The sequence below is a fragment of the Osmerus mordax genome, chromosome 4 (assembly GCF_038355195.1).
Source record: "Osmerus mordax isolate fOsmMor3 chromosome 4, fOsmMor3.pri, whole genome shotgun sequence".
Lineage (NCBI taxonomy): Eukaryota > Metazoa > Chordata > Actinopteri > Osmeriformes > Osmeridae > Osmerus > Osmerus mordax.
The window spans coordinates 1,093,693-1,111,533 of NC_090053.1; the positions used below are offsets into that span (position 1 = coordinate 1,093,693).

Genomic DNA, 17,841 nt, shown 5'->3' on the forward strand with positions numbered 1-17,841 from the left:
GTGTGGGGGGCACAGCGTGTGGCAAGGTTAGGGTGGGAGTCATGAGAGGACGGATGGGGGGGGTGCTAGGGAGGGGGATGATCAAAGGATGGATGGAGGAGAGGAGTATGCTGCTGTGAGGGGAGGGGGAGTGGCCAGGAACAGGCCAGTGGGCAGTTCAAAATCTTAAGCCTAAAGGCCTCGTATTTTAACTTCAAGATCCATGTTCGGGAATGTTCTTTGCAAAGAGTGATGAACTAGGATGGTAGCCAGCCTTTTAGCTGTGAGCTGGCCCTTCTAGGATGATCACTCTTTGAGGAAATATCAGAGCAGGGGGGATATAATCAATGCATCGTTTTAGTCCTGTTTCAATGCGCCTATGATTTAAACAACAGCAAAGCACTTTGAAAACATGTTCCCATGGAGAAGAGACGAGCCAGAACATGTGTCTGGATCGGGGGCTCTATTGATGTTTTCAGTTTTTTTCTTGTTAGTTTTTTTAGTTTTCTTTCTTTGGTTTACTAAGTAGGGCTGGTTTCCCGGATGTCAGATGTACGTTCCCATGGTAACAAGCAGGTGTCCAAATAAAACAGCGACACCTAAGGACAGAGGACATTCCGAATATTGAAAAACATTCCTTAACAATATTGCTCGTGCAAAGGAAAGGCAAGTCTGACCATTTAATGTATTTCAACAAAAACTATGCCAATGCAAATTTTCTGTTGAAAAAAAGGCTGCATTAAAATACAAAAAAGAGGTTTTATTTTAGTTGTTTTAGTTTATTTTCTTAGAATTTTATTTTGGTGGTTATATAATTATGAAATATTTGTTTACTTGAATCTTTTGTTCCTATTTGATCTGCTTTGATAGTGAATAAATCCAAGTCACATGGGCTGTGTACTAACCACACAGAGGAGGACATTTTCTGAGGGCAAATAGAATATTTCAAATCTCAAAGGATTTAAATGGCGAGGCTGTGTTTCAAAAGGGGATAAAGCTTTGGTGCGTTTGTGCACGTTAGGCAGAGGGACAAATGAGAGGAACTTTTTAACAGGTTACTCAAAAGAAGTGTGTCACTTTTGAGAAACTGATGTCATAAAATTAGATTTCAGTCTCTAACCAAAACATGCCCTTGTTCATCATTTTCCATGTTATTCCCTGATATTCTTCCAGCAACTCTGAACGTGCATCAAATCATGATATTTTCTTAAATCTACTATGTAGTTGACTGTGTTTGGTAGACCACCTGTAAGGTTTGTGTTGTGTAATGGGGCAAATCCAACCCTGTCTAGAGTTAGTGTTTAGAGATACTGTATTCCAACCCTGTCTAGAGTTAGTGTTTAGAGATACTGTATTCCAACCCTGTCTAGAGTTAGTGTTTAGAGATACTGTATTCCAAAGTGAAGAGGAGAAGGTGTGAAGACATTGTAAAAGTGTCAATATTTTTATTGAGTTTATTATTATTGTCCTTTTTGCGCTGCTAAAAGCTATGATTTTTGTTTCATTCTTATATTACAGAAGAATAACATTACCTAGTTGTGATGTATCACTTGAGTGTGCTGCTATTTTATAAACATTTGTATTATAATATAATTATTTTACTGCTTATGAGATACGTTCAGATTCCTGAAATTAGATGGTAATAGAAGAACATGACATGAGTATTCGACTGGAAATGTTCTTTGTACAGTTTTTTTTGTTGGTTTGTTTTGTTTCTTTTTTTTTGTTGCTTAGATAGCATGTTTCTTTTCTCTTTTTTATCTATTTTTCTCTCTTTTCTTGGTCACATAAAAAATGCGGTATGTCTATACCTCAGGTTTACTGGTTAAAAAGGTTAGAAACAACTCTCTCATTACCTCAACACTCTGCAGTTAGGGAGCCTTGAGAGGAACAGCAGAACGTGTGACAGTTCTTGATCACAGACCTGGGTACCAAACCATGTACACATATTGGTCTATATGTGGAACTGGTGTTCTCATTAGAAAGAACCCAATGAAACAGCCCTCAAGAAGGGATGTTGTGAGATAATCAAATTCACCTCATATACTTTTAAGTATTTGACGTATTGGCACCAGGATGTAATGAAACGTACTAAACTGTGTTGGAGCGGTCTCTTGTTCCCCTGCATGACTGACACCTGCATGTTCAAGGCTCCCACCTGGACTCCACACAGTGGAGGAGGGGCCCACTTCCAAACCATAAGCACTTCCCTGGTCAAATATAAAGAGATAACGTCCATTTTGGTGCTCCATATATGACTTGTCTGATCACCGTTGTAATGGGGAAACATGATCCCACCATGCTTTGTAATAATCACATTGAATGTTGATCAATTGGGGTTTATCCCAAAACATGTTGAGCTAGCTGGCTTCTACCACCATCCCATTGGTCTGGGAACCTCCAGCAGTCGTGATGTGTAGACCAATCCAGAATGTTGATGTTGGCTGGATTGACCAATCAAGCAACTCACCACAAAAGTGCATTTCCACAGTGATGTCTCTTTTAGTTCCTTTAACTCCACTATAATTCCCATCATGTACCTCAATGTCTATTGCACAACCTCTGTTCAATAAACTTCTGCTTTAAATAGTGTGACACCACATTCATGTTATTCTAATTTCTTTTTTGAGCATCAATGTGATCCTGCAGTGTTTGCGGTGTCCGGTACCAGAGCAGTAAACAAGTGAGAAAGTGTCGCTGACATTCCTCGTAGTAGAGAGAAAACCCTTGAGGAAGACAAGGAGGTGACAAACAAGAGGAGAATGGTTGCAGCAACCAATGAGATGAAGCTTACATAGGGCTATTGTTCGTTGTTTGATACTAAAGTTTACCCTCTCCAAGTCCTGGGGTCACCACCAGAGATGGTAAGTAACAAAGTACAAATACTAATAAGTTGCGACAAAAGTTTAGAAAGTTAAAAAAATATATCTTTCTAAAACGTTTCCCCAAAAAAGATTTGAAAGGTTGAATTTTTTTTTTTTTACAAAAGGCGTCAAAAAAGATTCCAGGCGAATGCGCTGCGTGTCTTTTTGTATTGTATACATGATGTGAGGTACAGTCACCTGCGTGACAGTAAAACAGGTCATAGCTACTTTTGAGTTAAATAGCTATATATCAGGCCCCATACTTCTTTACTTGAGTGAAAAAGTGTACTCTTTTTAAACATGAGTAGGCCTATATGTACTTCTACTTGAGTGAAGGATGTGTGTACATTGCAATTGCTGCTCAACACGAATTAGTTTATGCCCGTGCTTTGCTTTTCCACGGTCTGCTACGGGTAGATGTGTTTAATACACTACGGCCACTGTGAACCACGACAGAAGGACGTGGCCAATCACATTGGCGATCGTCTTTTCGTCACTAATATACGACATCGAATCCAAAACGTTTTTGGCTTGTGCAAATATCCTACAGGTCCATTCGTCAAGGATTGTAGCTGAAGTTCATTTAGTCTTAAATTCACAAATTTACAGTTAACTAATCAAAAGCTTAAAATGCTCACATTTGGCTTAACAATAGTACGACAGTAAGTGTTACAAGTGCTTACACTCGTATGTGGTCTTGTCTGCTTTACCGGGTACTGTACGTTCAATTGTATGATTTTAAACTCGCTGTATGCACTGTTGTTGTAAGAATAATGCTTTTACAATGCATTGACCATCGTAGACAGCTCTATTAAGTATCCCTTGATACTTAATAGAAGAAAATAGTTATATTATCCGTATAATAAAAGTGATCTCATGCTTGGTGCACGCAAGTGCTATGCTCTGGGCTAGGGTCTCATTTCCCAGTTCATCTAAAGGTTACGGATGAAAGCGTTTCACAGTCCTATAGAAATGTCATGGGGCCTCGTGTTCTCGCTGGGACGATGAAACAGGTTCACTCCTAGACAAGAACGAAATCTACAATCGGCAACGTGTGGAGCAGATAGCCCTATTGTAAATCGACAGTCTCCTTAAGAATTTGACAAATTTACCTTTATGTGGGATACAGTTTTGCTTTTTTGATTGAATCGGTTGAATATTTTATTTTATTTTTGATTATTTTATTTCCCCAGTGGTGAAACACAGTACAATAAAGATGGTCTATTACAAGGTAAAGTGCCATTTTCGGACAGGCTTGACTAGATATGATGTAAGGATTTGTCAGTTCCCCTTTGACGAAACTGTTAATTAACAAAACGACCAAATCTGTATATTATGTCCTTTGCCAACACCCGCCCCCCCCTCACCCCCCCTCCTTCCAGGGCAGGCTATAGACTCGCCTCTGTCAGAGATTGGGATGGCCCAGGCAGAGGCAGTAGGGCAGTACCTCAGAGACATCACCTTCACCAACATCTTTGTCAGCAGTATGCTCCGCGCCCGTCAGGTCAGGAACAATGCCGCAGGAGATGATGACGAAGATGGTAAAGAATCTCCTCATTTTAAATGCTGTGTCTTTCGTATGTTTGTTGCAGACTGCTGAGATGATTGTGAAGCACAACAGCAGTTGCTCGGGTTTAGAGATGGTCTCTGATGCTTTACTCAAAGAAAGGGTGAGGAAGTAGTTTACACAAACAAGGAATTTACTGTGGTGGGCAGGTGCATACAGTAAACATAGACGTTTTGTATGAAATCACCTTGTTGTGTTTCAGAGTTTTGGGATAGCTGAGGGGGGTCGGGTGGAGGACCTGAGGAACATGGCCAGGGCAGCTGGTGAGACGTGTCCTGACTTCACTCCACCTGAGGGGGAGACGCAAGAACAGGTGAGCCTACTGTCTCCGTCACACACACCAACACCTGCTGTTGGATTGAAGCTGTATTACACATTAGAACCACTAGATGGCCCTATTAACATGCAGATGAGACGACTCTGGGTCAAAGTGAGTCTTTCCTCTCCCTGGTGGGGGTGGAGGTGTATAACTGTGTGTAAACACGGCTGTCTGTGTGTAGGTAAAAGAGAGATTCAAAGCCTTCCTGGAGACTATGTTCCAGCGTATGATGGCTGACCACTGCAGTGAAGGCCAGCAGAGGGCCATCCCCCTGCGGGCCGCGATGGTGGGGACAGAGGACAGCCCCGAGGCCCCTCCAGGCCAGCCAGACGACGGGCTCCAGGGCACCCAGGCCCACACTCTCATTGTGGGACACGGGGCGTACATACGGGTGGCGGTGCGCTACATGGTGGAGGAGCTTCAGTGCTCCCTTCCCGCCGAGTCAGACATGACACATGTGTTGTCTCTCTGTCCCAACACGGGAATCGGACGCTTCGTCCTCACGGTGACACGAGGGGACGCCGGCACCTTGTTGACGGCCAGCCGCTGCGTGTTCGTCAACAGGAGAGACCACATCAAGGACGGGGAGTAGAAAGACAGGATGAGGGAATGAAGAGAGGAGAGAAGGAATAGATGGATGTTAAGGTGATGGGGGGAATAGAGGGAGGATGTTGGTAGGATGATCTTCACGGACTCCTTGAGTCTTGTTTACAAAGACAGTAAATTAAGCTTTTGTGAAACGTGTTTAGTTTGAATCTACCACTCAGGTTCATGCTGTGAAAGATTGAAGATGTAAGAAAATAGAAAATAAACACTCTGAAGCATTGCTGTCCAACTATGTAAATCATAATTTATTTGTTTTCACAGTTTCAGTTACAATCTTAACCCTCGTGCTGCCTTCGGGTCACATGACCCAAAGGTTCATAACGAACCATCGTTGTGTTTACCCAATTTTACCCAATACAAAAAGAAATAAAAATAATTTTCTTTTAACCATTCCAATGTTGGGGGTCTGAGACAGCCCGACAGTTAAAAGAAAATGCTTCACTTTGTTTTTGTATGAGGTCAATTTGTCGCAATACGACGGTGGGTCACAAAGACTGATGGGTCAGAATGACCCGAAGATAACACAAGGGTTAATCAGTCTCTATTTACTCCCCACATAATTAGAGCATGTTTTTAAAACTTTATAAAACTTCCTTGGAAATAAATACACAAGTGTTAGAATTTTTTTTTCTTAGAAGGCTTGTGTACTGTATATTTTTATATTTCAAGATTCTCAGATTTTTCTTGAAAGCCCTTACCTTAGTACCTTCATTTAACCTCAGGGCGCTTGTTGCAGTGACTGTGCATCATTGTCTTGTCATAGTTTCATTACTGATCTACAGCCAGCGTGGGTGTCCCTTTGGTCTCATGACTTGTGGGTTATATCCTGTGTGGAAGGACATGACGCTACAGCAGCCTCATGGACGACTGCAAATAAGTGACTGTTTTACCTGTGAACGAACATGAGGGTGGGCAAGGACTGACTGACCTGGTGGACACATGTCCCATCTACTGCACATCCTGTTTATATCCACGCCAGAACATTGGCCAGTTCTTGCAACGTATTCAGCATGTGCACTAATACAGAAGAACGAAGGGTTGATTGCGGTTCTCCAGTTATACAGCCTGTCGTGTTATCTGTTCACTGTGTCTTCAGTGAATGACATGTCCTCGTTGCACACTGCCTCGTTCCAACAATGTAGTACTTGTAAGAGCAGACATCCTAGAGAGTAGTTTGATCAGGACCAAAGTCTGGGACTCTTACATAACCACTGTTCAAGAATCAATACACCTTCCTGGCTCCCATTTCAAAGTTATCAAAACTATGCGTCATAACATCTCTTTTTCTAATCTGTTTCCTGCATCATCACAAAACAAATAAGCACCACCCAGAACACCTGAGGTTCTTTAAACACGTACTAGACCATTTATAATTAAAGAACAACTTGACCTGCCTCACCAGGTCGGGCTTATCTACGTTTCGCCATGACGATTCAGAAAACATGAAGAGAATTATGTGTGACAAAGAACAAATTTAACATCATGAATAGGGTATGTGAATACATTTGCAATAAATAAAAATGTGATTGCTTAATTATTGCTCATTCATGTGGTGTCGAGCACCGGACAGGAAGTGATGCAATTCAACCAGGCCAGAGTAATGAATGACACGCTTGGATTCAGACTGTTTAAACATCCCAACTATCCACAAAGTTACCTTTATAAAAGCATTTAAATAGGATTTGTTAAATGTGTTATTTTATCATGATCCACAATAGTTAAAATTTAGTGTTGAGAAAAACTTAGGTGTAGTACTTTATAAATACTTTGTGTTATAATTGTCAATACAAATAATTACATCTTGTATAAGTACAGTTATCTTTTGTGCTAGTACAATTATAGTTGCAAACCCTTTATACTAGCATAAACATAGGAAACCTCAATTTTTTACCCAAAGCATAATACCAAAATATACATGCGCAAATGATTCATACAGTAAATAATTACCTACACAAGTTATATTCAGTTTTTTAATTACTTTCACAAACTTATAAATATCTATTGGAAAACAAATATTGCAACATCATTGGGCTCAATGCCAGACTTGTTTAAAATGTAACCAAACCATCAGGGTCAAGGGACACCATCAGGGTTAAGGGACATTGGGACACTTCATGTTCAACCTCACCCAACCTCACTTAGAAGCACAATTGACGTTGAATGTTGGCAAAAGTCTACTTCATTCCTAAAACAAGTCGCTTTGTCTTGGTTGCAACAGTGCCTTCTGTTAAATGGTTATAATATGACACCGGGTTATGATAAAACATTATTATTTCATTTGAGGAGGGAAAAATATTGGTCATCTGACTAAAACATTTTCCTTTGTCCATAAATAAGTGTGTCTTACTGTATATGTATTTGTGTGTCTTGTAAAATGACCCTGATGTGTCCAGATTCTGCCACTAAACTGACTTTTTGGACTTTCATCCTAGAAATGGAGAGAATCGAGCACTTTGGCATGCGTTTCCCTGTGCTCTGCACGGTGTCCTGTTTTTCGCAATGCAAATATTTAAGTGCCAAATCTCCGAAACTTGCATAACTGTGGTCTTTCTAACAAACGATCATAGTCATCTGTAAAACCATCAGCATCCTTCTTCATCCTCGTACTTAGCATGTCTAGCGTGTCTCAAACTATCCATGATGTTCTCAAGTGTTTCTGCAGTGTTTTCAGTGCCACTCCATTTGATACTGACTCAAACCACTGACTCAAGCAGACAGGGGCATAAGTTTTTAAGTCGTCAAACAAAACTCGAGTCTTTTGAAACTCCAATGTCTGTCTCAATTTGTACAAAGTAATCTCTTAGCTGTTTAGTCTTTCTCTGTCCGGTCCTCTATGTTAGTCTTAATGGGACTGATGGGGCCATTGGAATGCAACACCTGCAAGGGATCATCACAGGAAGTGATTGTCTCCTTGGAAACGGCGCCAGGCTGCTCCTTGTCCGACTTTCCCTGGTGCAGGTCAGGTTTCTGCTCCCCGTTGCGTCTCGGCTGACGCTGGTTCTCTAGCGGGTCAGACGGGTCGGAAACCTGTCCACTCCTCTTGGTTCTGTGGATCCGAGGAAGGATGAAGTGTGCTAGTAGGGCGGACGAGCGTTTGAGGGACTTGTGGTTTTCTGTGACCACATTTCCGGTCTTCTCAGAGTCCTGGAGACTGAGCACAAGACCAGCAGGCCAGGATGAGTAGAAGCCATCCAGCGGGTCTTCCTGGTACTGGAACAGGCATTCCTCTTTGCTCACTATCAGCTAATAGACAAAAGTAACAGAAACATCATTTGATTTCTTCTTAGTTAAAGACAAAGAGTGGTATTTCAGACAAAAGTTGATCTGTATGTCAAACCGGAGATGTAATCTAAAGTGTCAGATTAATTTGGAATAATATTGGAGATAAAATTCTGATGTGGTTATCTTATTATACTTACTGAATTAAACAGCTCTCCGTCAAAGTCCACGCATAGGAATCGCCTTTTTCTCAAATCAAATATTGACACAAAATCTGTTGAATCCTTTTTCATTTGGAGCATAACTGTGGGAAATTTCAAATTATTAGTATAGGTTCGATTTCATGAAATAATAATTTTGTGTAAAATAAAAAATCCATAAATGTTAGAAAAGTGATGCTGTAGACAATGTATTTTTTTCAACTTTCCAAATAATGTTGTATTAACTAAAGGGATGACCAAATCATCTTAATGGGGTATTGAGTAGAAAATCCTCTTACTAAAAGATGAACAGACCTACCAAGAGACTCGTGTTTGATCAATCTCCTCAACTGACCGCCCAAGTTTCCATTCAAGAGCAGATCACCTGAGTCGCTGACATTTTGCCGATGAAGGGGCCTTTTTTGAGAGCCTTTGGTGGTCATGCGGTGCCGCCGGGGAAGGTTCCATTCCACTGGTTTGCAATTCACGAAACTGGAAAGATGTAGAGAGACCAGCACGAGCGCAGTGAAAGGAGGTTGCATGGTAGGTGGAGATCCGCTTCACAGACGCACACGCAGTACGTCAGGTTCTTGGGCAGCAGTGTTAACAATGGTACAATAGTAGTGTAGAAGTTCAGTGTGGAAGACGTCCAAAAGTTAGGCTATATTTGAAGGAGGAGCTCGTTTTTTACTCGTTTCAAGGTATTCAACTGGATATGAGTTCGTTTAAGTTCCAGTGTTCTCACGTATTGCCCAACCAACGAGGAATGACAAATCCTGAACGTGGTACATCGCTTTATTTACATTTCGTGGGAAACTGTCTGCCGCCCCCGCATCTAACAGGTTATAGGTGCTACTGTTGAAACCTTTCTGTGATTGGATATAGGGTTATGACCGTTTATGCTATTTGCATTTACCTGTGATCTCATCTAGTGACGGGTAGTTATGAACCAGGTCTCAACCCATACAGCTATCCGATTGGTCAGACCTGACGTGATGCAACAATTGACAAGGCCTGTTCCAGCCCAGTTCTACGTAGTTCATGTATTGGACTAGGGGCTTAAATGGAATGTAGGCCAGACTAATCAGAAAATGCCTGAGTGGGGAGTCGCAAGCCCAGGTTTGTGTTGCGACATGTCCCTGTCAAGTGGGTTTCTTCATTTCAGGGTTTGAAGAGGTTCAGATACAATATGGTCCCCTTGCCTAACTAGTCCAGGAAAATTGTCAACCAAAATAAATATTAATAATGTAATACTTTGAAGCCAACATTAAAGCACAACCACCATTTAAAAAACATTTTTATTATTATTTTCAGGAATACAGTTGACTGAGCTGTGCACAGCACATACGTACAAAAATAAAAGGAAAACCATTTTTATATATTAGTATTCTTACTTCGTTATCAGTTTTTTCAGAAACAAATGATTGGATAAGTCTGTTGTTTCAAACTAATTTACAATCATTTTAATAAATTGGAACTAAGGCAGAAGGTGAGGTATATGTTTAAAAAAAGGAGAAGGGGATATTCAGAGGAAGCACACTCTCCTCAGTGCAGGAATATAAAACTGAGAAACAACCAAGGCTGCTGGCACAGCGACACACACAGGCCCAGCTCAGCTCCACACACACAGGCTCAGCTCCACACACACAGGCCCAGCTCCACACACACACAGGCCCAGCTCAGCTCCACACACACAGGCCCAGCTCAGCTCCACACACACAGGCCCAGCTCAGCTCCACACACACAGGCCCAGCTCCACACACACAGGCCCAGCTCCACACACACAGGCCCAGCTCAGCGACACACACACAGGCCCAGCTCAGCGACACACAGGCCCAGCTCCACACACACAGGCCCAGCTCCACACACACAGGCTCAGCTCCACACACACAGGCCCAGCTCCACACACACAGGCCCAGCTCCACACACACAGGCCCAGCTCAGCGACACACAGGCTCAGCTCCACACACACAGGCTCAGCTCCACACACACAGGCCCAGCTCAGCTCCACACACACAGGCCCAGCTCCACACACACAGGCCCAGCTCAGCGACACACATGCCCAGCTCCACATCACTCCTCACGCCGCCTCACCCTACCCATACGAAAGAAAAACAATTCTTGGATGGTTGGATAGGAACTATAAACAAAATGGTCATGTTTCTTTTATAAAGTCCTTTCAGATGTAGACCAGTGCATTTAGGGAGGGGGGGACTTCACAAGTGCTTATATTGAGATCTCGGGGGCAGCTTAGGATGAGATATTCACATTCATCTTTTCTACAGTTGTTGCGGCCATTTCAACCCCTGAAGCAGCAACATTCAGGTGACTTCCACACTCATCCTGATCTGACAGGTGATCTCCAGAATGTTCTATACATTATCTGATGAGTATTGATCAATGAGAAAAGACACGGTGAAGATCAGGATATTATCCATTCCTGTTTGTATTATTATTTATAATACATATTATTCTCACCACTGGTGAGACACACACTGCACAGTGGACTAACCAGCAGAGTTAACAGTGTTTCTGGTGCCTTACACAGTGCACAGTGGACTAACCAGCAGGGTTAACAGTGTTGCTGGTGCCTTACACAGTGCACAGTGGACTAACCAGCAGGGTTAACAGTGTTGCTGGTGCCTTACACAGTGCACAGTGGACTAACCAGCAGGGTTAACAGTGTTTCTGGTGCCTTACACAGTGCACAGTGGACTAACCAGCAGGGTTAACAGTGTTTCTGGTGCCTTACACAGTGCACAGTGGACTAACCAGCAGAGTTAACAGTGTTTCTGGTGCCTTACACAGTGCACAGTGGACTAACCAGCAGAGTTAACAGTGTTTCTGGTGCCTTACACAGTGCACAGTGGACTAACCAGCAGGGTTAACAGTGTTTCTGGTGCCTTACAGGGGGCACAGTGGACTAACCAGCAGGGTTAACAGTGTTTCTGGTGCCTTACACAGTGCACAGTGGACTAACCAGCAGAGTTAACAGTGTTTCTGCATCCTGGCAGCACCAAGCGGGTGTTGCTCCCTGTTTCTGATCATTGCACTTACAGGAAGTGCACTCCATCACTGTTTCCTAGCACAACACTTAACCTTCTTGCTTTCTTGCATGAACCATTGGTTAGCCATTATCAAGAGTGATCTAATGGCCTCTTTTTTATCAGGGCTGATGAGGTCATTGCCAAAAGGGTTTGTCTGTTGCTTGCCTGGCTACCTGCCTGCCTCTTAACTGTCTGTCCTTCTGCCTGACTGTCTGTCTCTCTGCCTGACTGTCTGACTGCCCTGCCTCCCTGCATAACTGCCTGTCTGTCTGTCTGCCTGCCGGCTTGCCTCCCTGAATAACTGCCTGTCTGTCTAACTGTCTGCTTGCCTCCCTTGCAGAATGGAGCAGTGCGGTTACTAGCAAAGCCAGACAATGCCCTGCTCTTCCTGACTCAAGGTAAATTGATCTGATAGCATCTCTGCTGCCGCTAGCACGGAAAAAGAGATGATGAGCACAAACATTCAGAGATGTTCTCTAGCCGCATGTGTTATCTCAGTCAGCTGCTGAAGATATGCCCTTCCTGTCCTATCACTAAGCTACAGAGAAGGCTGTCCTATCACACTAAGCTACAGAGAAGGAGCGCCTGTTAGAATTAGCAGGGCTACTGTAGGGCTATTGGCTAGCTGACACAACCTGTCCTCCAGATCCCAAAATGACCGTACGGTTGTTAGCTATCTTCCACAGTTAAATCATATTCTAAAACATATTTGAGATGCACACCCATTGTATGGATTAAGGAATAACATATTAATTTAAATGTATATACAAGCCAGACAGACAGTTTGGGAGAAACCTCACTGTCTATCCTACCAAAGGCTGAGAGAGACCACCGGCCCATTTGTCCTTCGACTAACATGGTTGATATGTGAGGAGGGGAGGGAGCTGGAAGATCAAGGCTTGACGCAGACAAAACTGTCTCACTGTTTCCCCAACTGACCGAGGGACAGGTGAGGGGTCCTCAGGTATTTGCATTGGGGAACGCAGGGGGCCTGTGCAACACGATCTACCTCATCACCAGGTTAAACAAACACTGCTGGACATCTTGTGCAGCTCCATATGTGTCCTCTGTCTCTCTCTGTCCTGTTTGGCTTATCTTCCTAGCTATGGCCTCTAAAGAGAAAAGCAAAGAAAGTTCCGGATTGAAGTTGGCTGCATATAAGCCGATGGAAATGATTGAACCTTTGGGGAAACGCTTTGGAGACTTTGATTTGGTTTCTCCTCCACACAAGACCATCAAACTAAGTTACAGACCGCGCCAACAATGCCAACGGGATGAATAGTTGTCAACACACAATTCTTTTATATCTAAATATCAGATATCAGACTATATCTAAATATCAGATATCAGACTCTGCTGTCGAAATTCCTACAAATTAGCAAACAATTATTATCCTCAAAAAATCAATAACAATATTTACAATAGTTCTTGTGGCTGACCCTCATATCCAGTTTGACTTGAAAAACAGCCCTATTCAAGTAGCCACCAGAACAGACTGAGAGAAGCTACTGTAGAGATCCAGAAATATACAGCTTATTATCAAACACCTGCACACCTACCTTCCCTTCAGTTTTGGTTTCAATCCGTCATTATGAACAAAAAAACGACTGCTCTGATAACTTCTCTGTGTCACCAATAAAGCATAATTTTGCTTAGTTTCAGAAGTCCACAAACAGACACAAACGCACACATTTCACTCTGGTCTGACTCTTTCCAAAATATAAAACGTATAAAGCCAGAATTGTGAGTAAAGACCCCTCGGTCATATGACTCGTGATGGGGGGCGGGGTGGGACTCCATACAGTAGGATCCTCAGGGGACATTCAGAGCTTTGTCTCAATTACTTAATTGATGTAATTATGGAAAGAAAATAAATGGAGGATACTTGTGGCCCTCTGGGACTTCAGCTCGCCTTGGAGGGAGCGTCTGAGGGTCGTGGCATCCCTATTCCTGACCGAGGGCCGCGTTTCTCGCATGCAAGGCATGTCGGACTCCCCCTTCCATCCTCTCCCCTACTTCACCACCTCAACACAAAGCAGGGAAACCTGACATTTAGTAAGTGCTCTAGTTGCGCTGCTCTTCCAGATAAAGTCAACTGCAAAGTGGGGAGGGGGGGGGGGGGGTGTTTGGGACATAACAGTAAGAAAAGTAAAGTAAACGCAGGCATTCTGCTCTGTAGAAATGTCATGCACACTTCTATTTATCAGCCGGGGGTTGTGATGCGGTTTCACTTCCTAACCTCAGTCTTCCTGACAGGGCCATGGCTCCTCCACTGATATCAAGAGACAGGCCTGACAGTGCCCACCCACCCCTTTATATAATAAAACAACTGAAAACAATAAAAGCAGCAAAGGATATTTCCCATATGTTTAAAAGTAAGCTATCGAAATATACATATAAGGACTGAGTTAATTCTATCATCATATATTGTTGTATTTCTTTCTTTTGCTGTCAGTTTTGTATTTTGCGTATACAGTATAATAATATTACCTGGGAAATTAATCCACATGTGCAAATATAGTGAGTTATTGCCAGGTTGTTTAGTTTTGATCATATTCGGGGTAGGAAGTGTGTGACCGTCATGGCAGTGGTGGCTTTACTGCCCCTCTTCAGGCGGCCATGTTTACTGAGGGCGATGTAGAAGCCTCTGTACATGAAGGACTCATAGGCGTTGTAGTTGTTTGGCAGCAAGGTCTCCTTGAACTTGCACTCATCATGGAAGACTGTCTGGGAAGGACAAAAGACAGTAGGGGAGAGAGAGAGAGAGAGAGAGAGAGAGAGAGAGAGAGGGGGAGAGAGAGAGAGAGAGAGAGAGAGAGAGAGAGAGAGGGGGAGATAGAGAGAGAGAGAGAGGGGGAGGGGGAGAGAGAGAGAGAGAGAGAGAGAGGGGGAGAGAGAGAGAGAGAGAGAGAGAGAGAGAGAGAGAGAGAGAGAGAAGAGAGAGAGAGAGAGAGAGGGGGAGAGAGAGAGGGGGGAGAGAGAGAGAGTGAGAGAGAGAGAGAGAGAGAGAGAGAGAGAGAGAGAGAGAGAGGGGGAGAGAGAGAGAGAGAGAGAGAGAGGGGGAGAGAGAGAGAGAGAGGGGGGGAGAGAGAGAGAGAGGAGAGAGAGAGAGAGAGAGAGAGAGAGAGAGAGAGAGAGAGAGAGAGAGAGAGGGGGAGAGAGAGAGAGAGGGGGGGAGAGAGAGAGAGAGAGGGGGAGAGAGGTAGAGAGAGGGGGAGAGAGAGAGAGGGGGAGAGAGAGAGAGAGTAACCTTTGACACAGAAGAGTTGCACACAGGAGACATAATGTATCTGACAAAATATAATGATTCAAACTTCGAAACAAACCTTTACTGAAAACTAAGGGTTATGTTAGTAACTTTCAGATGGCCTTTATGTTTAAATCAATCATGCCTTGGGAGCATTATTCAACTTGATTTCAAATAAATGTATCACAAATTACATTTTCCACAATACTCAATTGTGCTTAAATAATAGTGTTAATTTCCACTGATATACAGCAAGAGGGGACATAACATAATCTATAGTCTGAATTATGCACTAGTGGAGCCTTCTCCCTCCATAACTCAAGAACAGTGACTGATCCGTTTAAATCATGCCACACCATCTGGTCTAGCCGCCAATTCCTCTCAATTCCACATTAAACCATAAATCATTTAAATACAAATGTCATACTATAGCGTCTACTATAGAGCATAGGGGACACCCCTATCATCCTCTTACGCAACATCAATTGATCATGATATTCATAATCATTATCATAATTTTACTTGTTGTGTTCTGCGAGTATGCAGTAACAGTGCAGTAACAGTGCAGTGCAGAGGTGCAACGTGGGCAAGGACATTCAGCTGACTGGGGAGATGGAGAACTGCTGATAGCGTCAGAGACCACAGACCTAATTCAATCACTTATCAGATCATAAGCCCAGAAAATTGGACAAAACCCATTTGTACGTCATCACCCTAGGTCGGACAGCTTCCAGTTGCCCACATCTTTCATTCAATGACAAAACAATGTGTAAAAAAAGTGACGCGTCTTTAAGATGCGGCCAAATGTGCAATACACGCCCGATGACAGGTTCTGGTAAATCGAGGGGCTTTCCCACACGCTCGGCTGAATTACAGCGCGTGACAGAATTCTGCGTCTGTTATCCTCATCATTATGGGCAAAATTCCGAGAGCAGGACTAGTGCTTCAATATTGTCTCTGCAATGTTAAAAGGCTTACGCTGTACAGAATGCAAACCTTTTTAACACACAAATGCTGTCATTATTTGAAAAGGAACCAGATTATTCCCATGCTCGAACGAGATGCACCGCACATCCCAAATATGACAGGCAAATAAAATTGGACCGGTGCATCTAGTTATTCTCGGAGCCATTAACATACATAGCAGGACAATAAATGGAATATTGTGCATACCTACCGTTCCGTATAACCTTCCCAGGCTATTCATTGCGACAAACAGCTCACTCTTCACCCCGTAGAGGCTGACCACTCCTCGCTCTACCGTCGAGATCTCTATTAAACCTACAGGAGAGAACAAAGCAGATGTCAGGATTTTAGGATATACATCAGATCATGACAAAACAGTTTACTGCATCAAGCAATACATCAAACATGGTTATTGTAAGTGAAACATATGCCTCGCAGCTGTGCGGGAGGAACCTTGCAGGTTGCTGCGCAGGATGACGGGTCTTTGTTCTGTCTTAATCCCATCATATTTCATTTCCCATCTAATAACATTATCTATGCAGTCTCCATATTAAAACGAATAGCTGCAGATTTTAAACGTGCACATCCAGAATTTGTTTATTGGCCCCAACAGGAGTCCATGTAAAAATAAGTTGTCTAAATACGTCCATACATTCATGTCATGGTTTATCTTAAGGAGAATGTAGCCCTGATAGATAGTGTTTTTTAATAGATTCGTCTCTGCAGCCAGGAGACATTCAATGCCGCCCTCCCGCCTTATGACATACCATGCAAATTGATAGGGGTATAGCCTTTGTATAGATCGATAATTATTGACAACCCCTTTTTATCTTGTCTATTAGGTTACATCTGTGGAAGGTAACTCACTGTACTGGTTTTCATTATGTACACCGTTTATCCTGCCGGGGAGGACCTGAAGGTGAAACCCGATGCCTACGTTGCAGTACAGTCTTCGCACTCTTTTGATACCCAGCAAATAGTCACTCTCCCAGTTCAGGTCCGATTTCTCCCCCGAGATACCCAGTATAGAGCGGGAGAACAGGGTCTCCCATCTTTTTTCCAATAAAGTTGCATTCGTCCTGCTTGGAATAGGATATGATGACACAATCCCAACCAGGAACCCCAAGAGAACAATTGCAGTCAACGTCCAGTGCGTGCTGGCCTCGTGGGACATACTGATGAGGAGCCTTTGCGCAATGGCCATCCGGTTTACCTTCGGGGCACGTGGTCAAAATTAATGGCCCTAAAAATACCGCTCTCCTTGTTTTTCTTCCTTCGGCATGCTGGCAGAGGATTATTTTTGGAACGCGGATCTGGGCTTTGGGCATTAGACGACTGCCCCGGTGCAGAAGAGAAGAAACGGGAGAGCGCACGGCAGAGCTTGAGGTGGTGGTGGTGGTGATTACCATGTTTCGCAGCTCCGCGCCTCTCTCTCTCGGTAGGCAACGCAGGCCGTGAAGAATACCCCTCACCAAAACCCTATGTCACCTTGCCAGGTTCTCTAGATGACATCATGCTGACTTCATCGCTCGCCCCGTCGAATGACACAAGGGCGGATGATGTTGAGGGAGAGAGGGAGAAGTTGCAAGCATGCAAGAAAAAGAGGCGCGGAACTGCAGTGCCAAGTCTGTGGAGAGTTCAACGGAATACTGTCACGGCGCTTGTAAAAACTAAGAGGGGAGGAAGCCTCATTGGGTGGCGTTTAGCGACAGGGGGACATGATGGCCACTTTGGCGGCTCCCAAATTGGGTCGGTGATCATATGCCTGCCAGGCTGCGTCCTTATTTAGAACGAAGGTGTAAAAACAGGCCACTTGTCACCGGAGAG

General features: G+C 43.5%; 3 protein-coding genes across 4 annotated transcripts; 1 reads left to right on the plus strand and 2 right to left on the minus strand.

Annotated features, from left to right (window-relative positions):
* The first annotated feature begins 3,424 nt into the window (after positions 1–3,424).
* tigara (TP53 induced glycolysis regulatory phosphatase a) lies at positions 3,425–5,740 on the plus strand. Of its 2 annotated transcripts, none has more exons than XM_067235028.1 (6): positions 3,425–3,505; positions 4,037–4,074; positions 4,226–4,347; positions 4,436–4,513; positions 4,613–4,723; positions 4,911–5,740. In XM_067235028.1, exons 1-6 carry the CDS (start codon positions 3,474–3,476, stop codon positions 5,319–5,321), a joined length of 792 nt encoding a protein of 263 aa, XP_067091129.1. In that variant the 5' UTR covers positions 3,425–3,473; the 3' UTR covers positions 5,322–5,740. The 2 variants fall into 2 exon arrangements, with proteins under 2 accessions (XP_067091129.1, XP_067091130.1); XM_067235029.1 differs by lacking the exon at positions 3,425–3,505 and adding an exon at positions 3,518–3,917.
* Positions 5,741–8,058: 2,318 nt separating this feature from the next.
* Positions 8,059–9,522, minus strand: LOC136942414 (fibroblast growth factor 23). Its single transcript, XM_067235309.1, has 3 exons — positions 9,074–9,522; positions 8,755–8,858; positions 8,059–8,578 (listed from the first exon to the last, which is right to left on the minus strand). Exons 1-3 carry the CDS (start codon positions 9,294–9,296, stop codon positions 8,144–8,146), a joined length of 762 nt encoding a protein of 253 aa, XP_067091410.1. The 5' UTR covers positions 9,297–9,522; the 3' UTR covers positions 8,059–8,143.
* Positions 9,523–14,168: 4,646 nt separating this feature from the next.
* Positions 14,169–17,266, minus strand: fgf6a (fibroblast growth factor 6a). The gene is made up of 3 exons (XM_067235392.1): positions 16,882–17,266; positions 16,226–16,329; positions 14,169–14,528 (listed from the first exon to the last, which is right to left on the minus strand). Exons 1-3 carry the CDS (start codon positions 17,216–17,218, stop codon positions 14,352–14,354), a joined length of 618 nt encoding a protein of 205 aa, XP_067091493.1. The 5' UTR covers positions 17,219–17,266; the 3' UTR covers positions 14,169–14,351.
* Positions 17,267–17,841: the final 575 nt, after the last annotated feature.

Bases quoted from the DNA above. Each gene is read 5' to 3' on its own strand.
- LOC136942414 (XM_067235309.1), bottom strand. From the start codon at position 9,296: ATGCAACCTCCTTTCACTGCGCTCGTGCTGGTCTCTCTACATCTTTCC. The intron at 8,859-9,073 runs GTAGGTCTGTTC...AATTTCCCACAG, and splicing joins GATCAAACACGAGTCTCTTG to TTATGCTCCAAATGAAAAAG. The intron at 8,579-8,754 runs GTAAGTATAATA...TTTGTCTATTAG, and splicing joins ACGGAGAGCTGTTTAATTCA to CTGATAGTGAGCAAAGAGGA.
- tigara (XM_067235028.1), top strand. From the start codon at position 3,474: ATGCTCACATTTGGCTTAACAATAGTACGACA. The intron at 4,514-4,612 runs GTGAGGAAGTAG...GTTGTGTTTCAG, and splicing joins ATGCTTTACTCAAAGAAAGG to AGTTTTGGGATAGCTGAGGG. The intron at 4,724-4,910 runs GTGAGCCTACTG...GTCTGTGTGTAG, and splicing joins AGGGGGAGACGCAAGAACAG to GTAAAAGAGAGATTCAAAGC.
- fgf6a (XM_067235392.1), bottom strand. From the start codon at position 17,218: ATGGCCATTGCGCAAAGGCTCCTCATCAGTATGTCCCACGAGGCCAGC. The intron at 16,330-16,881 runs GTGAGTTACCTT...TCTCTCCTGTAG, and splicing joins ACATAATGAAAACCAGTACA to GTTTAATAGAGATCTCGACG. The intron at 14,529-16,225 runs GTAGGTATGCAC...TGTCCTTCCCAG, and splicing joins TGGGAAGGTTATACGGAACG to ACAGTCTTCCATGATGAGTG.